Source organism: Bufo bufo, chromosome 3, assembly GCF_905171765.1.
Source record: "Bufo bufo chromosome 3, aBufBuf1.1, whole genome shotgun sequence".
Lineage (NCBI taxonomy): Eukaryota > Metazoa > Chordata > Amphibia > Anura > Bufonidae > Bufo > Bufo bufo.
The window spans coordinates 126,405,488-126,430,702 of NC_053391.1; the positions used below are offsets into that span (position 1 = coordinate 126,405,488).

Here is a 25,215-nt window from a genome sequence, read left to right on the forward strand (position 1 = left end):
CTTTCCTTGAGTGTTTATATTTAAGGGCCTATCTTTTTATGATTGACATAAATTAAATGTTAAGTTTTAAATCAAATCAAATAAGCTACCCATAACCTGTTAATTTGTTCTAGACTAAAAGGGTTTAGCTCGCTATTTAGTTACTGTAGCCTGACCCACTGAAAAACGGTTCTGTAAACTACACAGACAGAGTCAGACACATATACTGTACCTGGGTTTAACAGTCCATATTCCAGATGTAACACACAAACCCTCTTGTGGGTGTATATTAAGTAGGGATCGACCGATAATCTGTGAACTTTCAAGGCCGATATCAGAGTGAATAGGACTTCACACTGTCCCTGCTGCTCTGTGCACACAGCAGCAAGGGACCTAACTATGGCAGCCAGGGCTTCAATAGCGTCCTGGCTGCCATGGTAACCGACCGGAGCCCCAGGATTACACTGCTGGGGCTCCGATCGGAACTGCCACTGAGGAGGGGACCCTGTGGCCACTGCCAACGATGACTAACACTGGGGGGGCGCACTGCGCCACCAATGATTAATACCACGGGGCTTGGGTGGGGGGGGCACTGCGCCACCAATGTTATAATACTGGGGTTTGGGGGGGCGCACTGTGCCACCAATGAAGATAACTCTCTCATTAATTCATATACAGGAGGCGGGAGCAGGCTGCAGACTCACATAGCCGGCTCTCGACCTCTATGAGTGGTAGCTGCGATCCGCGGCAGTTAACCCCTCAGGTGCCGCACCTCCTGTTGAATTTGAATGAATGAGTTAGTTAACATCATTGGTGGCGCAGTGGCCACAGCCCCTCCCCTTGTCCTCCCTCCTCTCATTGGTGGCAGCGGCACAGGGGGAGGGAGGCACTGCTGCCTTCTCCCCTGTGCTGCTCAGGGAACACGGAGAGTGCTGTCAGCAGCGCGATCCTTGTTCCTCATACGTTATCGGCATATCGGCAAAATAGATGCCGATACGGATAACGTTCAAAATCCTGAATATCGGCCGATAATATTGGTAAAACCGATAATCGGTTGATCCCCAATATTAAGATCTATTTTTCTGCTAACTAAATGGGCATCTTTCAGCAGATTTGCACCTGTGAAACTGACTGACCTGTTATATGTGCACTTGGCAGCTGAAGGCATCCGTGTTGGCCCCATGTTCATATGTGTCCGCATCGCTGAGAACAATGATGTTTTACTATATGCAAATAAGCCTCTAAGAGCAACAGGGGCGTCACCGCTACACCTAGAGACTGCTCTCTCTGCAACTACCGCAGCCTGACAGAGCCAGGCAGTGAAAACATCACACCTGGCCCTGTCAATCAAAGTGGTGAGGGCGCAGCAGTTGCAGAGAGAGCAGAGCCTCTAGAAGTAATGGCTCCTTGCTCCTACAGGCTCATTTGCATATATTAAAATATCATTTTTCTCAGCAATGCGGGCACATAACATGGGACCAACACAGATGCCTTCAGCTACCAAGTGCACATGTAACAGGTCAGCCAGTTTCATAGGTACAAATCTGCTGACAGATGCCCTTTAAGTGTTATAGGACTATCCATACAACTATGCACATTAGACTGTAAAAATGGCATTATTATCCACATTAAGTATTTGGTTAACTGTTTATGCATTTTTTTTTGGGGGGGGGGGGAGGGTATGGGGGTTTGTCATAATATTGGCATATCCAAAGGAAATGTGGTTCTCCTTTGGATCTATTGCTGCCGATTCAGTAGTCTCCTCTTTGACCCTGGTGTATGGTCCAAGGCCAAATATACTAAGTGGTGAGCCGATTTGGGTCGCTTTTTATTTTCATTGTTATATTATTGATATACATGGCTCCTTTAGTTTATTACAAAGGTACTCTTCATTAGTTTTAATTAATGGCTCATTGTAAGGGGTTTTCTGAGTTCAGAATATTAGTGGCCTACCATCAGGATAGGCCATCAATATCACACCGGTGGAGATCTGACTCTTGGCACCCCCACAATTAGCTGTTTGAACGGCTTGTGGCTCTCATGGAAGTGCTGCAGCTTCTTCATGCTTTATATCGGTTTGCACGCCTTCTACTTATGTGGATTACACTTATGGACTGATGTAAAGCAGTGTTTCCCAACCAGTGTGCCTCCAGCTGTTGCAAAACTACAACTCCCAGCATGCCCGCACAGCCAAAGGCTGTTCGGGCATGCTGGGAGTTGTAGTTTTGCAACAGCTGGAGGCACACTGGTTGGGAAACACTGATGTAAAGAATTAAGAGGCTTGCATGAGAGCCACCACTCCTTCAAACAACTGCTTGTGGAGTTTCCGAGAGTTGGACCCCACTAATATGATATTAATGGTCTATCCTGTGGATAAACCTATATAACCTCTTTCTCTTCTTCATCTCATCACTATGTAAACATTGTGCTTATTGTTCTCCGACTGGGTTGGCATGGTCATAATGTTTTTTGAAATTTATGACAGGTCAGTGGATCCACAAATTTAACCCCGGTCAAACCACCATGCGTGATTTCTACATAGATGAGCAGACATCTGTTTCAGTTCCAATGATGTCAGCGAGCAACGTCCCTGTGAGATATGGCCTAGACTCCGATTTTAACTGCAAGGTGAGAAAAGTACCTGCTCTATCTTTTAGAAATTCACTGGGGAGTAGTACTCAGACTCCTAACGCTGCTTCAGCTCCTTTCCTCCTTAAATCATGCCGTTATCTTCCAATTAATGCGTACACTACACCAGTTGCTTGTCTTATGTCCTTCATGATCTCCCTCTAGTACCTTGTGATGATGACTAGCCGCATAAAATGAGGAGACAGGCTGCCAAAAAACTGCTGCACGTACAGCACACAAGTGTGGAATCTGCTATGAAATTCCTGTTTTTGAAAGGATTGCTGTTTCTTTATCAAAATATAATAAAATTGACTATTTACAGGATGCATTTCTTCAAAAAGGTCGGAACTGCTATATAGTTTTTACCTAACCATACATGGACCCTCCTCACAAGACAGTTCAGTAGTGTTCAGATCTGGTGATCGTGTCATCTAATCCCTATAACACAGATCTTACAATTTTCTGATTCTGTATTAGTATGATCCAGAGCATTGTCCTGCTGAATGATGAAAGACATTCAAACACTGACCACGAGGGTAACAGGACATCGTAAAATAGAGTAGTAACCCTTTTGGTTCATTACTACTTGCACTGTTGAGATTTACCACCTACATTATAGCTTTCGAAATGCAAAGATGAAAACGCCTTAAAGTAAAAAACTTGGCCACGTCTGTAAGAGTTTAAAGTGGCTTTTGAGCTTCTAAAACCCACAAAAGTACCTAAATTATACTGAATGCTTACCAAATTATGCCACCAAAGTACCTATTTTTCATTTTTAGTATCCTGCCCAGCTCTGTGCAACACAGTTGTTTTCATGCTGCCAGGGTTTGCTGTAAAGTACTACAGTTCCCATGATTCCTTTCACAGATATTGCATCTATTTACAGTTGCTTTATGCCTGAAGGTGTATAGTAGTGCTGTAATTACTTGTCTTCACAAACAATAAATACTCGGATAATGAGGCACTGCTTTGCTACTCAGAAGGATTTTCATGTGAAGGTATATGAGACTGGCTTTTTGAGCCTTAGCAACGCTCCTCTGTCTTCTGTTTACATAACTGTGGAGACTTGCTCAACACTGACCGAGTAATGTAAACAGAAGACAGAGGAGCGTTGCTAAGGCTCAAAATGGGCCACTTTAGAGCTATTTTTCTAATAGAAATATATGATTTCAGTAATTAAAGTATATTACAAAAATGTTCAGTATCACTGCCCCTACACATAACAAGAATAAAAATATAATTACAGTTACACTTTAAGTAAGAATACCTCTTTAAGCACCATCCACAATAGGCCTCCGAGTTGTGTTCTGTTCAAATTAACATGTTTTCATTTATGACAGAGTCATGACAGCTATTCCAGACCATCAACACTACATGAAAGGTGTAACTAGATGTAAATGAATATACGAATATTATACAATAATCCTGCCTGATTATGGCCATAGCACAGGTTTTTCCATGCAAGTGACACTGACTGCCATGCATCAGTTGAACAGCAGCCCTCCATAGTAATCAATAGAGAACTGCCATACAGAAGAATAATATCAGCACATGCACCAGGGCAGAGTGGGGAGAGTAGGAATAGGACACAATACTATTTTAAAACTTTAGTCATTGTCATTAGCTTTGTTCAACTGAGCTAAAATTAATGTCCTGCGCCACTGCTCCAATCCCGATGTCATGTTCATAGTTCTGTGACTGCCACAGCCTAGGTTATATATAATCTATCTAACACGTGGAAAAAGCAAGCTGTATATTTTAAGAGAATATTCTTGTAGTAATAATGTCGGATCATGCACATTGTTGTATTACAGCTCTTTACAGTGCTGTAATAGGGCTACTACTCTCCAGTTGCTAGGCCACCACATGCTTCCTCCACTTCAGAGATGACTCCTGTTTTCTACTCTAAGGGTCCGTTCACACGTCCGTGTGTTGCAGATCCGCAACACACCCGGCCGGCACCCCCTATAGAAATGCCTATTCTTGCCCGCAGCTGCAGACAAAAATAGGACATGTTCTATCTTTTGCGGAGCTGTGGACCGGAAGTTTGGGGCCGCGCTCCGCAAATGCGGAAGCGGAGAGCACATAGTGTGCTCTCTGCTTCACGTCCGGGCCCATAGAGAATGAATGGGTCCGCACCCGTTGCGCAAAATTGCGGAACAGGTGCGGACCCTTTTGCGAACGTGTGAATGGGGCCTTACCTTGCTGGATTGGGCTTCAGATCTCCTCTTCTGTCCGCATGACAAGGAGATAAGAGGAAATGATGTCTCTTCCTCCTGGTGGCCTATTTAAAGGGGACCCATAACAATTCTGGGACATATGTTCTTATGACTCCATGTTGTGCCATTCTTTTATTATTCCTGATAGGAGTCATAAATGAATTGATAGCAGTTCGCAATGAAGGTCCAGATGGGTTTTACAAGTTACCTGGGGCTAACAGGCAGACATTGGTAGCACTGATTTGATAATGTCAGACTGTGCATGCATGGACAACCCATCTCGACCTTCATTGTAGATTGTTCATTGTAATTAATTCATAACTTCTAGCAGGAATAATAAAGGAATGGCACATCATAGAGTCAAAAGAATAGATGTTACAAAATTGCTATTACAAGAGGCATGCAAGTAGTTGCTGAAACAGACATGTTAAGAAAAGTGCTTTTTAAAGATGACTTCAGCTTGCTTCTGTTGATGGAGGTTCATACCCAATCCTGGTTCCTTGTCTGTTGTAACTCTGATTTTGACTTCTTTTTTGACCCTGTTGTTCTACTCCTGGTTCTGACCCTTGACTCTATGGCTGTGCTCCAATCTTGTCTTCTGGCCTTAACAAGGTGACCTCTTCAGATGGGAACCTACACTATCAGACGCACCACTCCTGGGCCTAAGCTTACAAAACAAACTTCCTCCTGTCTACCTCCATTTGGGCTGTGCACTGCAACCCATCTGTCCAAGGCTTTTAATTACAGTAGAGTGTATCTGGATCCTATATTGCCATGAATTTATTTTGCAGGCCTAGGCCCTGGAGAAGTAAACCTGTTAATGTAGGCTCAATGTGAAGAGGTTGTTTTGTTGTTGGCATATGGACCCACACAACTTGATCAAATTGTTGACAGAGAACATAAAACTTTTTTGTATAGTAAATATAGCAGTAATGCAATTCACAATAAGGGTTAAATCAGATAGCCAAAATGTGGACATATTTTAACCTCTGTATTGCGGCCAAAATTCCTGCTCAGCTGTGGGTTTACTGACCCAACCTTACAGCATTCATGCATGTCTGGATTATGAGATCCTCATTCCGCCCGGGAATTGCGACACTAAGGGCTCATGCATACGACTGTTGTTTGGGTCCGCATCAGCTCGGATGTGGACCCATTCACTGCAATGGGGGTCGCAAAAGATGCAGACAGCACACCATGTGCTGCCCGCATCAGTTGCTCCGTTTCGTGGCCCTGCAAAAATAAAAAATAGAACACGTCCTATTAGTGTCTGTTTTGTGACTAGAATAGACATTTCTAATATGGGCCACCTGTTCTGCAAATTGCACGGCTGGCATCCATGTTTTGCGGACCGCAAAAAATGGCACAGTTGTGTGCATAAGCCCTAATACGGATCCTACTGAAGTCTGTACGGCTCCGTGCAAGCTTTGTATACAGGACTCTGCAGAGTGCATGAAGCCAGGTGAGAAAGGGGACGGGACGGGACTAGGAACCTCTTTAGGCCTCATCGACACTGCAGTGCAGTCATTTTCATCCATTTTCTGTGTAAAATGAGGACTGGATTCAAAAAAGAGAAGAGTAAATATTCCTATGATGTGTTCTGTGTTTAGGATCTACTTCTATTTTAGCTTAAAAGCATAGACCCATTGGACCTGACAACAGGGACTGGGTCATCAGGGAGCAAACATGGACACCAAACACTTAAAGTGTTCTGAATTCCATCTAAAAACATTATTGTCCATGGTCAGAATCTGGAATGGCAGCTTAGAAACATTCACTTGAATGGGTTGAGATGTAGTACCACACACAACCAATAGATAATAGTGGAGCTGTTTCTAAAAAAATAAATAAAAAAAAAATAAAAAAAATACCGACCGTGTTATCTAATCTAATACAGCCCCCTGAAACACTAAATTCTGAGGAATAAAGCACTAGAAACACAGTGAGGGACATTTATCAAGACTGGTGTACCCATTCGCCAGTCTTGATCTCCATGAGCTGGTGTGAGATGTGCCTAATTTATTAATAAGTTAGGCGCATCTCTGCCCTGCGGTGCGCCAGATGCTGGTCTAGGGGCTGGCGTAGAGTTCAGGTATAACTTGCACTAGTTTCTGGTGAAAGTTATAGTAAATCCTTTCTTCTATTGCATCGGTCTACTCGCCAACTTTTCCAGAACAGCAAGTCCTGCCACTAGCAAATAGGATACCTTGTCTTTAGCATAGAAAAAAAGAGTACAGCTACTGGAAAAATGTTCTTGAATCCTTCTGTTACTTTGTCTCCAGAACAATGTGACACACATTATTTTATGCCACTGTTGCATTAACTGATTAAAACACTATCACAGTCAGATGTAACACTCTTCACATCAGCAAGTCGCAGGCATCTCCTTGGTGTATATGAGCAGACTGCTTGGAGGCATAAAAGAACTAAAACACTATTTATTCACATTTACCAAAGAATAAACGATTCTAGATTTCTTGTAATCAAATGATAATTACCAAAATATGTTCTAGGAAGTAATTCTCTCGGCAGCTATTTATGCAGTACAAAAATGTACCCAATATTTCATTTTTGCACGGAATCATTTCTTACAGCCAGCGGGTGTGCAACATATTTTGTAGGCTTTTATTCTACATCTACTGCGCAGTAAATAACAAGACATTGCGTGGTTGTCAAATCACAAAACATGTGAAAAAATATATTAGCACATGATAAAAAATTCCCGGCAACCGTAAAAACTAAGTATAATGTAAATTGCCTTTATGAGAAACAATAGATATTGAAAATTACCTTGTGTGACCCACGGCCTTATTTACAACTGTAAAGCACAAGAAGACCGAGACTTGCATGTGAAGTTCATAGTGGTCTTAAAGGGGTTGTCTGGGATTTGGGACCTTTGTCCTATAGTACTGCAGTGTCACACACATCAACAACACCCATGTCCTACCTGATGAACTTACTTCTAATGCCCCCTTTTGCTCCAATAAATTATCTGCCGGAAGTGAAGGTTTTCTTTCACTCAGTGACGTACCGAGTCCCTTGCAGAGTAGGAAAGCTTCCTTTTCCGCTGCTCAGGGAGCCCGGTGATGTCACCGCCAGCCTAGCTAATTATGCAAAAGTATTGGAGGGGCGGTAACTAGCCTGGCCAAGATCCCGCTAAGCTCCGCCCCCTCCAGTCCGGTGACGTCACCGGGTGTCGACAAGGGACCAATCAGAGTGGTCCCTTGCCCACGCTCACTCCAATTGGTTGGTCTATGCAGACCAACCAATTAGAGCGCGGTACTGTGAAAATGCTGGTTTCAGGCTGCAATTTCCACTCAGAGTGTAGATCCCTGCCTGAAAACGAGTAAGTGCCCCCAGTTCCCTTTATAAAATAAAAGGCCCCCTTATATGTTCCCCAATGCCGGTCATCAAATAAATCCCCCCTCATGTATGGGCCCCCATTGTCCTCGATCGCCCCCATGTTCCTCCGCTACTGCTCCTGCTGCCCTGGAGCCGCTGACATTTGCAGAGAGTGTTAGCTGTAATTTACAGCTAACACTCGTCTCCAACACCCCAAATCCATGCTGGCACTGATCTGTGGTCTTTAACCCCATAGATGCCAGGTAATATTAATATACCATCGGATCGCAGACAGCGGCCGGCCACAGACAGCGCAGGTAAGTATAATGCTTCTAAAAATTGCTAAGTAACCATGGCAGCCAGAACTGCAGTAGCGTCCTGGCTGCCATGGTAAGCGATCGGAGCCCCAGCGATTAAACTGGGACTCCGATCGGAACTGCCGCTCCACTGCCACCAATGATGGGGGGGGGGGGGGGGGGGAACGCCTCTGTGTTACAATATACTGTCGGATCTGAGTTTTCACGATCCTGAAAAACTCAGATCTTAAAAAAGCTAATACTATTATTTTCCGTTATAACCTGGGACTCCGATCGGAACTGCAGCTCCACTGCCACCAATGATGGGGGGGTTGTTAACCTGTGGCCACTGCCACCAATGATTTTAATTAGGGGTGGGGGGGGAAGAGGGGGGGGGGCGCACTGGCCACCAATGATTTTAATACTGATGAGTGAGGGAGGGCAGGTGCGGCACCTGAGGGGTTAATTGTGCGGATCACAGCCCCCTGTAAGAGATTGGGGCCGTTATGTACACAGTTCTTAGTATATTCTAAATTGAAGTGTCCCCATCACCATGGGAACGCCTCTGTGTTAGAATATACTGTCGGATCTGAGTTTTCACGATCCTGAAAACTCAGATCTGAAAAAGCTAATACTATTATTTTCCGTTATAACCATGTTATAACGGAAAATAATAAAGTGAAGTTCGGGTCCCCATTGACTTCAATGGGGTTCGGGTCCAAGTTCGGATCAAGTTCGGGTCCCAAACCCGAACTTTTTTTTAAAGTTCGGCCGAACTCCCCTAACCCGAACATCTAGGTGTTCGCTCAACTCTATTAAAAATAAATAAATAAAAATTTATTTAAAAAATTAATAAAAATTGTCTTTTCTCATATCCATTCATTTTACGGCATTAAAATTTTTTTATAAAAAAACTACACATATTAGGTATTTCCACGTCTGAAATAACCGGCTCTCTAAATATATCACATGATCCACCATGTCCGATAAACATCACAAAAAATAAAATAAAAACTGTGTAAAAAAAGGCCATTTTTTTTCATCTTACATCACAAAGTTTTAACAGCAAGCGATCAAAAAGGTGTATGTCCCACAAAATGGTACCAATAAAAACGTCACCTCATCCTGCAAAAAAGAGCCCCTATATAAGAAAATTGCTTAAAAAATAAAAATAAATATTGCTCTTAGAACATGGAGACTCTAAAACATAACAAAAAAAAAAAATATGCTATTATTGTGATAAAGTTAAATAAATTCGTAAAAGTAGACATATTAGGTATCGCAATGTCCGTAAAAACCGGCTCTGTAAAAATATCACATGACCTAACCTCTCCGGTGAACACTGTGAAACAAATAAAATAAAACCAAGAAAGCCTTTTTTTTTTTTTTGGCACCTAACATCACATAAAGTGCAACTCCAAGCAATCAAAAAGGCGGAAGACCCCAAAAATAGTATCAATCAAACCGTCATTTCATCCCGCAAAAAATAAGACCCTTACTAAGATAATCGGTCAAAAAATAAAAAAGCTAGGGCTCTCAGACTATCGAGACACAAACAAATTTTTGGTTTCAAAAATGATATTATTGTGTAAAGCTGTCAGCGATATTTATGGATAGATGTGGGAGTGTGCCCCTTATAGTGTGATGCTGTCAGCGATGTTTATGGATAGATGTGGGAGTGTGCCCCTTATAGTGTGATGCTGTCAGCGATGTTTATGGATAGATGTGGGAGTGTGCCCCTTATAGTGTGATGCTGTCAGCGATGTTTATGGATAGATGTGGGAGCGTGGCCCTTATAGTGTGATGCTGTCAGCATATTATGTCCTATTCTTGTCCGTCTTCCTGAAAAAAAGAGGTGTTCCTATGAGGGCTCATTCACACGTAGGTGTGCCGTTCCGTGCACTAGTGACCTCAATTTCAGGTCACCAATGCATGGGCAATGTCCGTACCGCCGCCGGGACGGATCCAGATCGTTTCAACTTGAATGGGTCCGTGATACCTCCGTTTCACATAACAGTATTGCATGAATTATTTTTTTTCGGTGCGGAGGCATGGCTAGAAACGCCGTAGTGCTTCCACGGGGTTCCGCTGCGTACTTCTGCACCGCATCTCCATGATTGCGGACACTTTTAAGTGAATGGGTCCGTGATCCGTGTTACACACGGCCACTTGACGTGTATTGTGGACCCACTGTATGTGGGAGACAATACAGCCATGGTTGGGCAGCTGCAGTGTACGAGCCCTAATGGACTGACCGTTTGTTTAGACAAATTTCATACGGCACACAGACGGCATTTGTATTTTGAGGAACCGCAATTTAACGCCCGCATAAGGCCTTGTTTGCACGACTTGGTGCAACCCGTGCTCGTGCTGTAGACCGCAAATCTAGGTCCACAATGCACCGTGATGCACTTGAATGGATCCACGATCCATCTGTTCCACAAAAAGATAGAGCAAGTTCTATCTTTTTGTGGTGCCGAGGCACAGAATGGAACCCCAGGAAGCACTCCATAGTGTTTCCTTAGTGATACATTCCGCGCTTCTGTTCTTCTCCATTCTGCATCTCCGAATTTGTAGACCCATTGAAGTGAATGGGTCTGCATCCGTGATGTGGAATGCACACGGAACGGTGCACGTATATTGCAGATCCGCCAATGTGGACAGTTGTTTTTCCCGGAGTCCGTTCTGTTTTTTTTCCAGATAGGATGGGGACCCATTCAATTCAATGGGTCAGTAAAAAAATGATAGGTGTTCTGCATTTTCTTTTTCCATAATAAAAAAAAAAATATAGTGTATGTCCGACTTTTTTCTCATTTGCAGACGATAGGCATTTATTAAAAGGGATCTGTGAAAAAAATGGATCCTACGGAAAAAAAACTGGCATAATTTTTGTTTTGCTAATCCCCGATTTGCGGACAGCAACAAAAAACTGTCGTGTGCATGTAGCCCAGTGCTTCTCAAATAGTGGGGGGGGGGGCGCCAGGCTCCGTAAAGGGGGGCTCGTTCAGGGCCGGCCTTTGGGGTGTGTGGGCTGTGCGGCCGCACAGGGCGCCATAGTAACAGGGGCGCCGGGCGGCCGACAGCTCGCAGTGTAATATGCGGCAGGGAGATGAGCGCTTCCATTGTGGAAGCGCTCATCTCCCGTCTGATCAGAGGCCGGCGCAGGCGCTGGACGCGATGTACGGAGCGGGGGCCGGGGGAGGAGGAGCTGGGAGCCGGCAATAGCGGTGGGGTGGTGCGGTCACTGTACTATAGCCCCGCCCCACCGCTCCCTCCGGTATACTAATATAAAATGTATTATTGAATTAAAAGTTATTAGACATGCCCCCCTCACTCCTAATAGTACCGTATATCCGAATTTCTTCTGTATAATGCCGGCAGGCGGGCCGGCGCGTCCCTCAGTGATGTCACGTGCCTGTGCCGCCTGCTTTATGAATGAAGCAGGCGGCGCAGACAAGTGACGTCACTGAGGGACGCGCCGGCCGCCCGGCATTATACAGAAGAAATTCGGATATACGGTACTATTAGGAGTGAGGGGGGCATGTTTAATAACTTTAAGCGGCGGGCACACGGAATCTGTGGATGGCACAGTTAAGGGGTGGGGGTCTGTGGATGGCACTGTTATGGGCTGGGGGGGCACTGTGGACGGCACTGTTATGGGGTGGGGGGTCTGTGGATGGCACATATATAACAGTGCCAGCCACAGATCCCCCTGTAACAGTGCCAGCCACAGATCCCCCCCATAAGTGTCCGTCATCCACAGATCCCACCATAAGTGTCCGTCATCCACAGATCCCCCCATAAGTGTCCGTCATCCACAGATCCCCCCCCATAAGTGTCCGTCATCCACAGATCCCCCCCATAAGTGTCCGTCATCCACAGATCCCCCCCATAAGTGTCCGTTCTAACAATTTTATAGACAAATGATACTATTTACAGTCGCGCGGGGGGCGCAACATTTTTCTTCTTCCTAGGGGGGGCATGACAGAAAATAATTGAGAAGCACTGATGTAGCCTAAGGCTACTTTCACACTAGCGATTTGGTTTCCGTTTGTGAGATCTGTTCTGGGGATCACACAAGCGTCCAAAACGGATCAGTTTTGCCCTAATGCATTCTGAATAGATAAAGGATTCGCTCAGAATGCATAAGTTTGCCTACGATCAGACACCATTCTGCTCTGCAGGCTGCTTGTCCGTCTGATGAAACTGAGCCAAACGGATCCGTCCTGACACACAATGTAAGTCAATGGGGACCGATCCGTTTTCACTGACACAATATGGCACAATAAAAAAAGGATCCGTCCTACATTGACTTTCAATGGTGTTCGAGAGGGATCCGTATTGGCTAAGGTAAAGATAATACAAACAGGATCCGTTCTGAGCAGATGAAGACGGTTGTATTATAGATGCGGATCCGTCCATGATGGATCCACACCAAACGCAAGTGTGAAAGTAGACTTATCTGTGTAGCAGAGCAAAATTGGGGACATTGTAAAACAACTTTATCATTGCTTGGATAGATTACTGTAAATTGGTTATTGTAATGATGAATGTAAACCTAAAAGGAATGCAGTATAAATGATGTAGCATTCTGTATGTGGATTCACTGTCTGCCTCTCTGCTCTGCAACACTGAGCACATAACATGTGCAAGGAGGAGTTTATGGAGGATGAATATGTATGAGGGGGGCGGATCTATGGAGGAGTGAATAATGTGCAGGAGGCTGAATATGTATGAGGGGGGCGGATCTATGGAGGAGTGAATAATGTGCAGGAGGCTGAATATGTATGAGGGGGCGGATCTATGAAGCAGTGAATAATGTGCAGGAGGCTGAATATGTATGAGGGGGCGGATCTATGGAGGAGGCAATAATGTGCAGGAGGCTGAATATGTATGAGGGGGCGGATCTATGGAGGAGTGAATAATGTGCAGGAGGCTGAATATGTAAGAGGGGGCGGATCTATGGAGGAGTGAATAATGTGCAGGAGGCTGAATATGTATGAGGGGGCGGATCTATGGAGTGAATAATGTGCAGGAGGCTGAATATGTATGAGGGGGGCGGATCTATGGAGCAGTGAATAATGTGCAGGAGGCTGAATATGTAAGAGGGGGCGGATCTATGGAGCAGTGAATAATGTGCAGGAGGCTGAATATGTAAGAGGGGGGCGGATCTATGGAGGAGTGAATAATGTGCAGGAGGATGAATATGTATGAGGGGGCGGATCTATGGAGGAGTGAATAATGTGCAGGAGGCTGAATATGTATGAGGGGGCGGATCCATGGAGGAGGGAATAATGTGCAGGAGGCTGAATATGTATGAGGGGGCGGATCTATGGAGGAGTGAATAATGTGCAGGAGGCTGAATATGTATGAGGGGGGCGGATCTATGGAGCAGTGAATAATGTGCAGGAGGATGAATATGTATGAGGGGGGCGGATCTATGGAGGAGTGAATAAGGTGCAGGAGGCTGAATATGTATGAGGGGGCGGATCTATGGAGCAGTGAATAATGTGCAGGAGGCTGAATATGTAAGAGGGGGCGGATCTATGGAGGAGTGAATAATGTGCAGGAGGCTGAATATGTAAGAAGGGGCGGATCTATGGAGGAGTGAATAATGTGCAGGAGGATGAATATGTATGAGGGGGCGGATCTATGGAGGAGTGAATAATGTGCAGGAGGCTGAATATGTAAGAGGGGGCGGATCTATGGAGGAGTGAATAATGTGCGGGAGGCTGAATATGTAAGAGGGGGCGGATCTATGGAGGAGTGAATAATGTGCAGGAGGATAATTATGTATGAGGGGGCGGATCTATGGAGAAGGGAATGTGCAGGAGGCTGAATATGTAAGAGGGGGCGGATCTATGGAGGAGTGAATAATGTGCAGGAGGCTGAATATGTATGAGGGGGCGGATCCATGGAGGAGTGAATAATGTGCAGGAGGCTGAATATGTATGAGGGGGCGGATCTATGGAGGAGTGAATAATGTGCAGGAGGCTGAATATGTATGAGGGGGCGGATCTATGGAGGAGGGAATAATGTGCAGGAGGCTGAATATGTATGAGGGGGCGGATGCAGGGAGGTGATCTTACACTGTAGAAACCGTCTGCTGGGACACACAATGCTTTGCAGCAGGAAGTGATGGCATACATAAACAGATATGGGGACTGTAGGAGCCATGCAGCAGCGTCAAAGCTACCTAAAAACATCTTGGGAACATAAACTTGGCTTCTAATGGTGAGTAAGCTACTTTAAAAAAAATGAGTTTGATCCCGGACAACCCCCTTTAAATCGCTTGACTATTATCAGCCTTTTAGTGACCTGCCTATTTTGGACTTTAACCCTTTCAAGACTGGGTGATTTTCATTATTTTTTATCCCAACCCTCCCTAAGCCATATAAGGGGCTTTATTTTTGTGAGACAAGATGCACTTTCTAATGGCACCATTTACGGTTATACAATGTGGTAGGAAGCGGGAAAAGAATTTCCAAATGGTGGGTGGAATTATTAAAAAAACATTCTGCCACAGCTTTATGGAGTTTTTTTTGTTTTACACTGTTTCCTATGTGGTAAAACTGTCTTGTTACTTTTATTCTCCGGGTCCGTACGATTACAACAATACCACATATCTATAGTTTTTCTTGCATTTTCAAACTGAAATGAACTGAGCTGCCGGTCTGGCATGAGTACGGCCGCTACATTAATTTCTATAGGAATTCTGGAAATAGCCCTGTAATCGTCTAGTAAAAAGTTGAGTTTCCCATAGCAACCAACCTTTTGGTGACTGGAACATGGTTTGCTATGGGTACCTGCTTCACCTTTCCCTTGAATTACTGTAGTTGCGATTGATCTCCTCCATTAAGTCAATTTTGCCCAGTTTCCCTTTTTCCGGAATAAATTGAGTCATCAATTGCTGTGTAATAATAATTCCATTTGTGCTCTTATCCTAGATTGCCCAGCTTCCACTCACTGGGGGAGTCAGCATCATGTTTTTTCTCCCTCTCAAATTCACCGAGAACCTGACATTAATTGAAGAAGGTCTGACATCGGAGTTTGTACATGACATAGATCGAGCATTGCAGTCAGTCATCATAACACTAAGCATACCAAAGCTGAAGGTGAACTACGCTGCTAAACTCACAGACACTCTTCAGGAGATGAGTATGTTTTCACTTTTAATTTTATACTTCTGCATGCTAAAATAAAAGATTAGAGTGTATTTGGCTCCTTCAGTGCTAGAACGTTACTGAAAAGAGCTGTCTATGGGGTCTGACCGATGACTCTCCAACAGAAACCCGGCCGGCACCCCCATAGAAATGCCTATTCTTGTCTGCAATTGCGGAAAAGAATAGGACAGGTTCTATTTTTTTCCAGAGCCGCGGACCAGAAGTTCGGGGGCGCGCTCCGGAAATGCGGATGCGGAGAGCACATAGTGTGCTCACTGCATCCATTCATAGAGAATGAATGGGTTCGCACCCATTCCTCAATTTGCGGAACAGATGCGGACCCATTATACGGACGTGTGAATGGAGCCTTACAGGTTGGATTTCAACTTGTTATATCCTATTGCTTTTCCCAAGTATTATAAGTACCATTCATTTCAAGCTAAGAAAAGCAACAAATAAAAAAATTATCCCACTGAAGTCAACGGGGGACATTTACTAAGGGACTTGCGACTATTTTAGGCGTAAAATAGTCGCAAGTCCCCTTTTCTAACCGGCCACGCAACAATATTTAGTTGCATAGCCAGTTTTACACCGTGTCTGCCAGTTAAATTTGCTGGGGCTGAAGTACGGCCCTCGGCAAATTTACTAACATTTACGTCTGGAAACTACCGTAAATGTTAGCGAAAAAACTACGCCAGCCCAGTTTTGGCACAAGGACTGTCACAGATGTGCCTAATTTATGACGAGGCAGGCCAGTCTCATTTACCATTTTCTACACCTGTTTTAGGCGTAGAAAATGGTCTAAATGTAAAACAGCTAGGAAGATGTCTTACATTTACAAGCGGCAGTGGATGCGCCGAAATTATGTTGAGGCCAGCGCCTCTTCATAACTCCGGCAGATCCACCGCCAGTGCAGGGCTTTATTAAGACCAGCGTCTAAAACGGGACCACGGCATCTGAGCAGTGCAGATGTGGGAGCCACACCTGCAACAGCAAAAAAATTTAAAAATCATCACAGGCATCGCCGCGTCAGAAAATGACCATACTATTAAAATATGGCATAGTGGAAAAATAATTCTAAATGGACAATTTGCCATTTTTGTCACTTTGAAAAAAAAGTGATCAAAAAGTCGCACACTTCGACTAAAAGTACAGATCGGCCAGCAAAAAACACAGCTCCGTAGACATAACTACAAAAAAGTTATAGGGATAAGAATATGGTGCTGAAAAAATATATATATTTTTTTCAAGGTTTTCATTTTTTTCAGCTTTAAAATGCAAAAAAAAACCTATACAAACGCTGTTTTCCCGCCTAGTATGTGAATACTGAGCATCGGTACAGGGAGGAGGAGACGCCAGGGTTTCTCAATGGGCGTCTCCTTATCCCTGGCTGTGCCAAGATCCAATCACAGCCAGGGAAAAAAAAAAAAAAGCTCACTTTCTGTCACACCCATGATCTTCATGTGGAGGGAACCACATGTATGTACAATCTCCTCCGCTCTGGTGTACTGATTGGGTAGAAGGGGACCTCAATTCCCATGACATGTGTGAGTCTTGGAAGTGGAACATGCACTCTTGATATGCCATAAATGTGTCAGATGGTAATGCCCCTGTTTTTGGTGCTGCTCTTGGGAGTTGTTCTATATGACAATGTGGCCATCATACCAAAGTACATTGTGCAACTCTGCCCTAAAGACTGGCTAATTAGGAGATGTCCTGACATCCACATGCAAGGCATATGGGCAGGGGTTGTCCTGAACATATGGACAACATACTGACAAAAATATGCAACCAAGTAAGGATTTACCTCTGTAGGTTAATAAAATCACATGGATATGTTGTAAAAGGCGTTACAAGAGGTTGTCTGTCAAAGGCTACCATGTAAGTCACTTTATATAAAGGTGGCTTCATGAGCACGCTTAATGCAATGTATGTTGTTCTTTCAGAACTTCAGCCTCTCTTCCAAAGTCCGGACTTCAGCAAGATCTCTTCAAAGTCATTGAAGCTCACGCATGTTGTGCACAAGGCCATCCTGGAACTGAATGAAGATGGAGCGGAAAGTCCACCAACAGTGGACATCCAGGCTCGCCAACATTTCCCGCTGGAATTTCACCTGGACCATCCATTCCTGTTTGTTCTCCGATCCGACAGCAACGGTGCACTCTTGTTCATTGGAAAAGTGATGAATCCTAAAGAAATTACCGGTTAATAACCATGTCTCTAATTGGTTTTTGAAATTCTGGACTCCGTTAATGTCATTATGATTATTCGTGCCATCTTATGCCAAAGAAAAGTTCAACTCCAACTCCTTATATCTATTCCAGATTTTTTTTTTTACAAAATTTATAAAAATCTGAATACAAATATGGTGCTAAACTATCAGTACTTGCCGCTCACTTTTATTTCAACATGGGAAATATAGTTACTGTTCGGATTTTTACATTTATAGCAAATCTCCCCCTTTAATCAATATCTTGTTCATAGGTCTAAAATTCTGTGCTAGGTTCTCTTACTGTATTTTTATAGCAGTTGGTGCTCCACTTTCTGATACAGACTGACTCCCTAGCATAGACATATAGTATATTGAAAGGAAAACACATTGCTTGACTGCAGCCGCCACTAGGGGGCGTTTGGGATCTTACTGCACAATGGGGCAGATTTATCAATGGTTTTACACCACAAAAATGGTGTAAAAAAAAAAAAGTCGGGGCTATAATTTGCAACTTTTTACACTTCTCGTCACTTCATGGGCATGGCCTCCCACAGCTCAACAGATTTACTATCATTTATTTAGTAAGGGAAAGATTCATCCAGCGTTTTGAGTAAAAACTTAGATTTTTATAAGGGTGATGGTATCCATAGAATACCACCACAGAGACAGGCTGCATCTTTAGGGCTCATTCAGACTGCAGTATGCTGTCCACAAAAATGCAGATTGCATTCCGTTTTTTTCGCTGATCCATAGACGTCAATGAGGCCATGTCCTGATTTTCACTGACAAGTATAGGACATGTTTCATTTGTTTTGCTGAGCAGTGCAACGGAAGAAAAGGCCCCATAGAAGTTAATGGGACAGTATCTAATACGCGAAAAAAACGGATCCGCATTTTTGCGGACAGCATACGGCCGTCTGAATGAGCCCTTAGTCATAGGTTTGGCAGGACGACATCTGAGCACCTGGGCTGCAGGCCTACATATCGGGCTGGTGAGCTGGCTTTACATTATATTACTATAATTTAGCAAAGAAATTGTTGTAAATTGTAGCTGATATCTACGGCAGCTCTTAGCTGGTCTCTCTTCACCGCAAACTACATCAAAAGTGTTGTGTGAAATGGCAGTCTTGATACATTTCCCCAGCGTTATTATCAAGTTTAAAGGGGTTACCCGATATCTAAAATACCCCCCCAATGCTCAGGCCCATTGTATGGATTATACTTACCTGCTCCCCGACACCCGCGTGGCTCCGGATCCCTGCTGGTCACCGTCGCAGCCTGCTAATGGCTTGCCCCCCTGTCGCCGGATGTTTTGATCCGAGCAAGAGAAGAAGCGGCGGCCGTGCAGGGATCTGGAGCTACGCGGGTGCTGAGAAGCAGGTAAGTATAATCCATACAAGGGGCCCGGGCATTGGGGGTGGATATTTTAGATATTGGATAGTTTCTTTTAATTTATACCACTATGCAGCAAGCTCCCCCTATTCATGACTGCAAGCAGTCGGCAAATTATCTTCTAAAAGTATATCTATGCAGGACATATGGCGGGCTAAATTAGAAATTACCCAGCACAGAATGGTGACCCTATTTTATAGATTAAAGGGCCAGATATTCACATTAAGACTGAGGACATGAATGTCTCCTAAATATCTATGCCATGAGTGTAGAAATCAATTTTCAAAAAATGTATACTATAATGTGTATACTTCTTGTTCTAATAAGTGCTTTAATGATTTTGCTGTGGTATTACCAGGCTGTTTGCAGAGGCATTGTTTTCTAAATCTCTTCCAGGAATAATGTATAGGCTCTGGCATCCAATTTCGGGATTTGTTGCTTTGGAAAAGGATATTTCCAGCTAAAATTAGGGTCATATATGATCATTGAAAAAAAAAAAAAAAAAGCAAAGTTTTGTTGCTGAAGCAAAAAAGTGCAATGATATAAACAATAAAATTCCTCAATACATAAAATATTTTAATATGCCGTTAAAAGAGTTGTAACGCTATGACAGAGATCATTTCTGATTCAGAGCAGAGAGCCGTTGAGTATTCCGCTCTGGCGGACCCAGTCCATCCATGTTTTACTTGTATGGCCACCAAGTCAGGCTACATTCATACAATGCTTCATTCACACGTCAGTGATTTCGAGCCAAAACCAGGCGCGGCTCTAAACACAGAACAGGTGCAGATCTTTCCCTTATACCTTATGTCTGTGGAGGCTCCAGTCTGGTTTTGGCTCATAATCACTGACGTGTGAACGAGGCATAATACTACAAGGATTCCAGACTGGCTTTATTTCTAGAAGAGAAGACAGCCCAGTACCAAAATTTCACTTTTTGCATGACAGTGGTCTATGTAGATGCTCTAACCGTGCTGGTTGGTAATACTTTATCATCACTTAAAGGGGTTGTCTCTTCTCATACACTCATCACTAGGAAATGCCACCTCTTGGACCCGCTCCTATCTCCAAAACAGTCTCCCCAAAGTGAGACAGCGCACTGCGCAATCGTGGCCACCTTCCGTTCACTTATGGGAGTCATGAAAATAACGGAGCACAGGCCCAGCTATTTCCGGGTGAATGAAGGGTGGCTGCGACTGCGCAGTATGCTCTCCATTTGCTCCTATGGGAGTTCCAGAAAACCGTAATGCTCGCTTGCACGGCTATTTTCCAGACTCACATAGAAGTGAATGGAGAGCGCACCATGCATGTGCTGTGTTCTCATTCACTTTGGGGCGGTCCATCCTGGAGACAGCTGTGTGTCCCAGAGTTGGGTCCTGAACCTGACCTTGGTGGCATATCCTAGCGATATGCCACCAATGTAAGAAATTACATCATGAAGCGTAAGACACTATGATGAACATGTATCAAATTGAATGTCTTATTTTACCCCTGTATCTTCTTATATAGTGCTTGATGTTTAAATTAGGAGCGACTCCTTCCAAAAGGAAAAAAAAAATAAAATTCCAAGAAATATTAGACATCCTAGGAAATCCTACCTGGTGTTCTGTTATATACTGGTGAGGTCTCAGCTGAACTCTTACCCACTGCTATATGCTAGAGCAATCCAATGCAATAAAGTCTGATTTACTTATTGCTCAGGAATCATGTCTCCTCTGTTTCATTGCTTTAATAGAAAATTAACCCAGTCGTGGAGTTATTCACGTTATAAAAATAATTCATGCGAAGGGAATAGCACCATCCACAGAATGTGTAACAAGTCTAATTAGTCAGGAACGCTCCCTAAGCAGTTGCTTCACAAAGATACGTTAATTGCAAGTGTGTCCAGGGAGTTCACAAGTGCTGAGAGATGCAATCACATAAAAGTACTGTTTTTTGTGAAGTATGGGAAAACAAGAAGAACCACAAGCTTTCGGTAGTCCATTTGAAATCATTTCTCCCATACAGAGCTCATCCCAGACAGCTCCAGTAGACATGTCCTCATTTCTTGCAGCTCTTGCACCATGCTGTTGTCAGGTCCATAGTGCACCGACAGAATGTCCTGTGCTCTCAGAATAACACCCATAGCATCATCTACTTCACGTCTACAAAACAGGATGTGTATAGAGACGTTACACTTCATTGATGATAAACTCAATATATAGGACTACAGACATATAGGGAATAGGGAGTCTGTGAACACCCCCCCCCCCCCCCCCTAAACTACTGTAATGGCTGGATATCTCAAAAGACAGATTCAGAACATGTCTACTCACTTGCATTCCTCCACAATAAGGGCTCATGCACACAAACGTATTTTTGGTCCGCATCGGATCCAGTCGGATGCCGACCTATTCACTTCAACGGGGCCACAAAGGACGCAGACAGCACTCTGTGTACTGTCCACATCCGGATGTCCGTTCCGTGCCATCTGCAAAATTATAGAACGTGTCCTATTATTGTCTGCATTACGGACAAGGATAGGACTGTTCTATTAGGGGCCAGCCGTTCCATTCCGCAAAATGTGGAATACACATGGCCGGTATCAGTGTTTCGTGGATTCGCAATTTGCGGACTACAAAACAGCCAAAAGGTTGTGTGCGTGAGCCCTAAGCCTGCAAAGAGAGGATCTGTATGCTGAAGAACCTCCTCGCCATTATATCTCAGAGCACAGGTCACCTCTGTTGGCATTCGTCCACAGCAAACAGACCTTTTGTGACTTACTGCGGGGGAATGCAATTAAGTAGAAAAATACAAATGACACACTGTATTCTGAATCTGTGTCAGAGCTAACCAACCATTACAATACTTACGTGGGGGGGGGGGGGTTCTCCATGACCACAGACTCTCTTTAAAAAAAAAACTATGAATATGGAATCAGCTTACCCATTAAATAAAATCTGGGCCAACTTGAAAAGTTCATGTCCCAATTCCATGCTGGATGGACCATACCGTTGACTCACCAGCTGAACACTTTTTTTAAGATGCCCTGCTGCCGCAGCCCAGTCGCCTGTGAAGCAAAGTTCATGAAGTGAGATTTGAAAGGTTCATATCGTATTCAGTTATTTTTCAAAAAATATATACCTTTTGAGGCCTCGGCCTGAGCAAGCTGATCAAAGATCTCTCCAAACAGCATGTGATTCTGAGAGAGAAATTCTTTGCCTTCTGATAAACAAGACATCAACGTCCTTATTGCTGCCTCTGAAGATGAAAAAAAAAAAAAGGAGACGTGATATTGGGCACAACAAGCATGGACTGACTGGTATAACTCATGATAATACCAAACACTGCTTTTATACAGTATGTGCCTTTTTGTCACATCCCTTAGGACTCTTGAATGTGAGAGTCAAAGTGTTAAATGCCCTAAGGCTGTGATGGCTAACCTCCGGTACGCCAGCTTTGGTCAAACTATGACTCCCAAGAGGCACACTTGCTTGCCTGTTCTCAGAACTCCATAGAAATAAATGGAGAATGCTGGGAGTTGTAGTTTCACTACAGCTGGAGTGCCGGAGGTTAGCCATCACTGCTAAAGGTCTTGGAATGAAATAAATGATTATTTATTGAAAATCTACACCGCGACAAATGCATTGCTGGGAACTAAAAGGAAACTCCAGGAAAAACTACTCTGCTGTGTTGTCTTTCTGAAAGACTTGGGCATTGTCCCCAACCCTCAGGATACAAGTTTTTCATGGAGGGTTCCCTTAAAGTGTATATAAGAGGATTATATGGCACTTACTAATATAGCCTATATTGAAATTCTGCACCATTTTCTGTATTTTATAAAAGGTACACAACGTCTTTTGTGCTGTCCACACAGCGATCTTGTCCATAAAATGGCTGCTGATGGAGGGTTATGTGACCAGACAAATCACCTCCATGTGATGTCTCCTCCCTGCACTTGTTCTGTTTGGAGTTTAGATGGAGGAGACATCACATGGAGGTGATTTGTCTGGTCACATAACCCTCCATCAGCAGCCATTTTATGGACAAGATCGCTGTGTGGACAGCACAAAAGACGTTGTGTACCTTTTATAAAATACAGAAAATGGTGCAGAATTTCAATATAGGCTATATTAGTAAGTGCCATATAATCCTCTTATATACACTTTGGTCAACAATAACCAGAAGGTGACCAACCCCTTTAAAATGATTGCCTGATGAAGACAATCCCTATCTGTATGGCGTATTGGGGAGCAGGATCATCACAGGGGGTAGAGGTTCCCCACTCTATGAACCAGAAAAGACAGAAGCTCTGTACGAGTGTTCACATTCTGGTGGGCTTGATACATCCGTGCGTTGCAAGGATGGCTCATCATTTGAATGGCTGCCATGTAATACCACTGTCACTTGTAGTGCCCACTTCAGGAGAAAATGCCTGGTGGACCCTGGCAAAAAGCAGCTGTTTGGCAAAGGTGGTAGGTGATCAGCTAATCGCTGTGGGGGCCGCAGTCTGATGAGATGACTCCTTTTCCGTTTTCACAGGTTTCTCCACCCAAATCCATTATATTGACACAAGAAAAAGCTCACCTCTACCCAAAAAGTTATTACTGCCCTCAACTAAATGCTTGACGCTAGCAGTATTTAGCATCTACCTGCCTGCCTTGGATTTTCCCAAATGAATGGAGCTTGGAGCTAGTTCACAGGCTCAGAATCACTCGGCAGCAGGAGGCGCTCCTAGACATTCCATGCTTCCAAATGTGCACTAACATCGTGCTATCGTATAGTCACCTGAATGGTTGCTCTGCAATTGCTCCCGAGCCTTATGAACAGCAAGCTGAAGATTCTGGAGACGGAGCAAAACCTTCTCTCTTCTCAGACAATGTGCACAGGATTGATTAACACAGTGCAGCTCATCTTCACCCTTAGGGAGAAGAGAAACACCTAAGCATTATACATACATATATATATATATATCACGTACACACCACCACCTTACATTCCATATAGTTCAGCTGTTACTAGACATAAAACATGTCACCTTTAGCAAGGAATGGCATTTGGGACAACAGAAATCATGGATGGTGTCATTCGTTAACACCTGCTCTTGAGTACAAGCCTCGCACTGGCAAGCAAAAAAATACTGATCCTTCAGCAACTTTTGCCTTTTTTCAACATTTGCTCGCAATTTGTGCGGCCCTAGAAGACGAAGAAAAAAAAAATATTAAGTGTATGGACTTCTTACAATACTCTAATGACGCTTCCAAGATTGTCACATGGATTGTGGCTGCCCACAATAGATGCTTCTGTTTTAGTGAACTTAAAAACATCCACCATAATGTGCTATTGGATAACGTATACCACAAATAGTAGTTAGGCTTTTTAAAATAAAATGGCAGTAGAGAAGCATACCATAGCAGTGGAGTACTTCTTCTCCTTTTCTGACTGCTCTGCTAGCTCTGACCATGGCACATCTGCCTTGGAAGGACACACTAGTGTTCGGGTCACAAGAATGATTCAGCAGGCTCAGGACAGGGAACAGCGCTGTGGCCAGACGTGAACTGGTGCAGCTTTCAACCAGTGAGGTGGCAGGCTCTGGAAATATGGAAGAAAAGTACACACACACGGTCAAAAAGTACCATGAAAAAAGCAGCACACTGTATATAAAGGCACACTACACTAACGCAAGTATTAACTCAATCTGATGTCCATCTGTTTGCAAGATAAAAACTTAGGTATATGCTCTACTTTCCAATTAGGGTATTGTTTACACTATAAGAACCCCCCCCCCCCCCCCACAAAGTGGGTGAAAAATGTCAGTGAGTCTTATAGGGAAAATACTAATGAGCGCTTCCACTATGAAAGTGCTCATTAGTACAGGAGGACCAGAAGGCAATGAAAGCAGCGCTCCCCATGCGGGCTCTGTACTCACTGCTTCCTGGTCTTCTCCTGCTGTGACCTGTGCACAGCGTGAGGACATTGGCACTCTGTGACCTCACGTTGTGCAA

General features: G+C 43.9%; 2 protein-coding genes across 2 annotated transcripts in view; one reads left to right on the forward strand and one right to left on the reverse strand.

Annotated features, from left to right (window-relative positions):
* SERPINF1 (serpin family F member 1) overlaps positions 1–19,766 on the forward strand; it is a 70,218-nt gene extending 50,452 nt beyond the window's left edge. Inside the window, exons 6-8 of the mRNA XM_040423560.1 lie at positions 2,465–2,607; positions 15,412–15,622; positions 17,574–19,766. Coding sequence (XP_040279494.1) covers positions 2,465–2,607; positions 15,412–15,622; positions 17,574–17,836 — 617 coding nt within the window. The 3' untranslated portion in view covers positions 17,837–19,766. The remainder of the gene's footprint in view (positions 1–2,464; positions 2,608–15,411; positions 15,623–17,573) is intronic.
* Positions 19,767–20,367: 601 nt separating this feature from the next.
* Positions 20,368–25,215, reverse strand: part of SMYD4 (SET and MYND domain containing 4) — a 58,146-nt gene continuing 53,298 nt past the window's right edge. Inside the window, exons 6-11 of the mRNA XM_040423559.1 lie at positions 24,620–24,802; positions 24,249–24,406; positions 23,999–24,131; positions 22,355–22,471; positions 22,157–22,280; positions 20,368–21,375 (exon numbers count right to left, since the gene is read on the reverse strand). Coding sequence (XP_040279493.1) covers positions 21,222–21,375; positions 22,157–22,280; positions 22,355–22,471; positions 23,999–24,131; positions 24,249–24,406; positions 24,620–24,802 — 869 coding nt within the window. The 3' untranslated portion in view covers positions 20,368–21,221. The remainder of the gene's footprint in view (positions 21,376–22,156; positions 22,281–22,354; positions 22,472–23,998; positions 24,132–24,248; positions 24,407–24,619; positions 24,803–25,215) is intronic.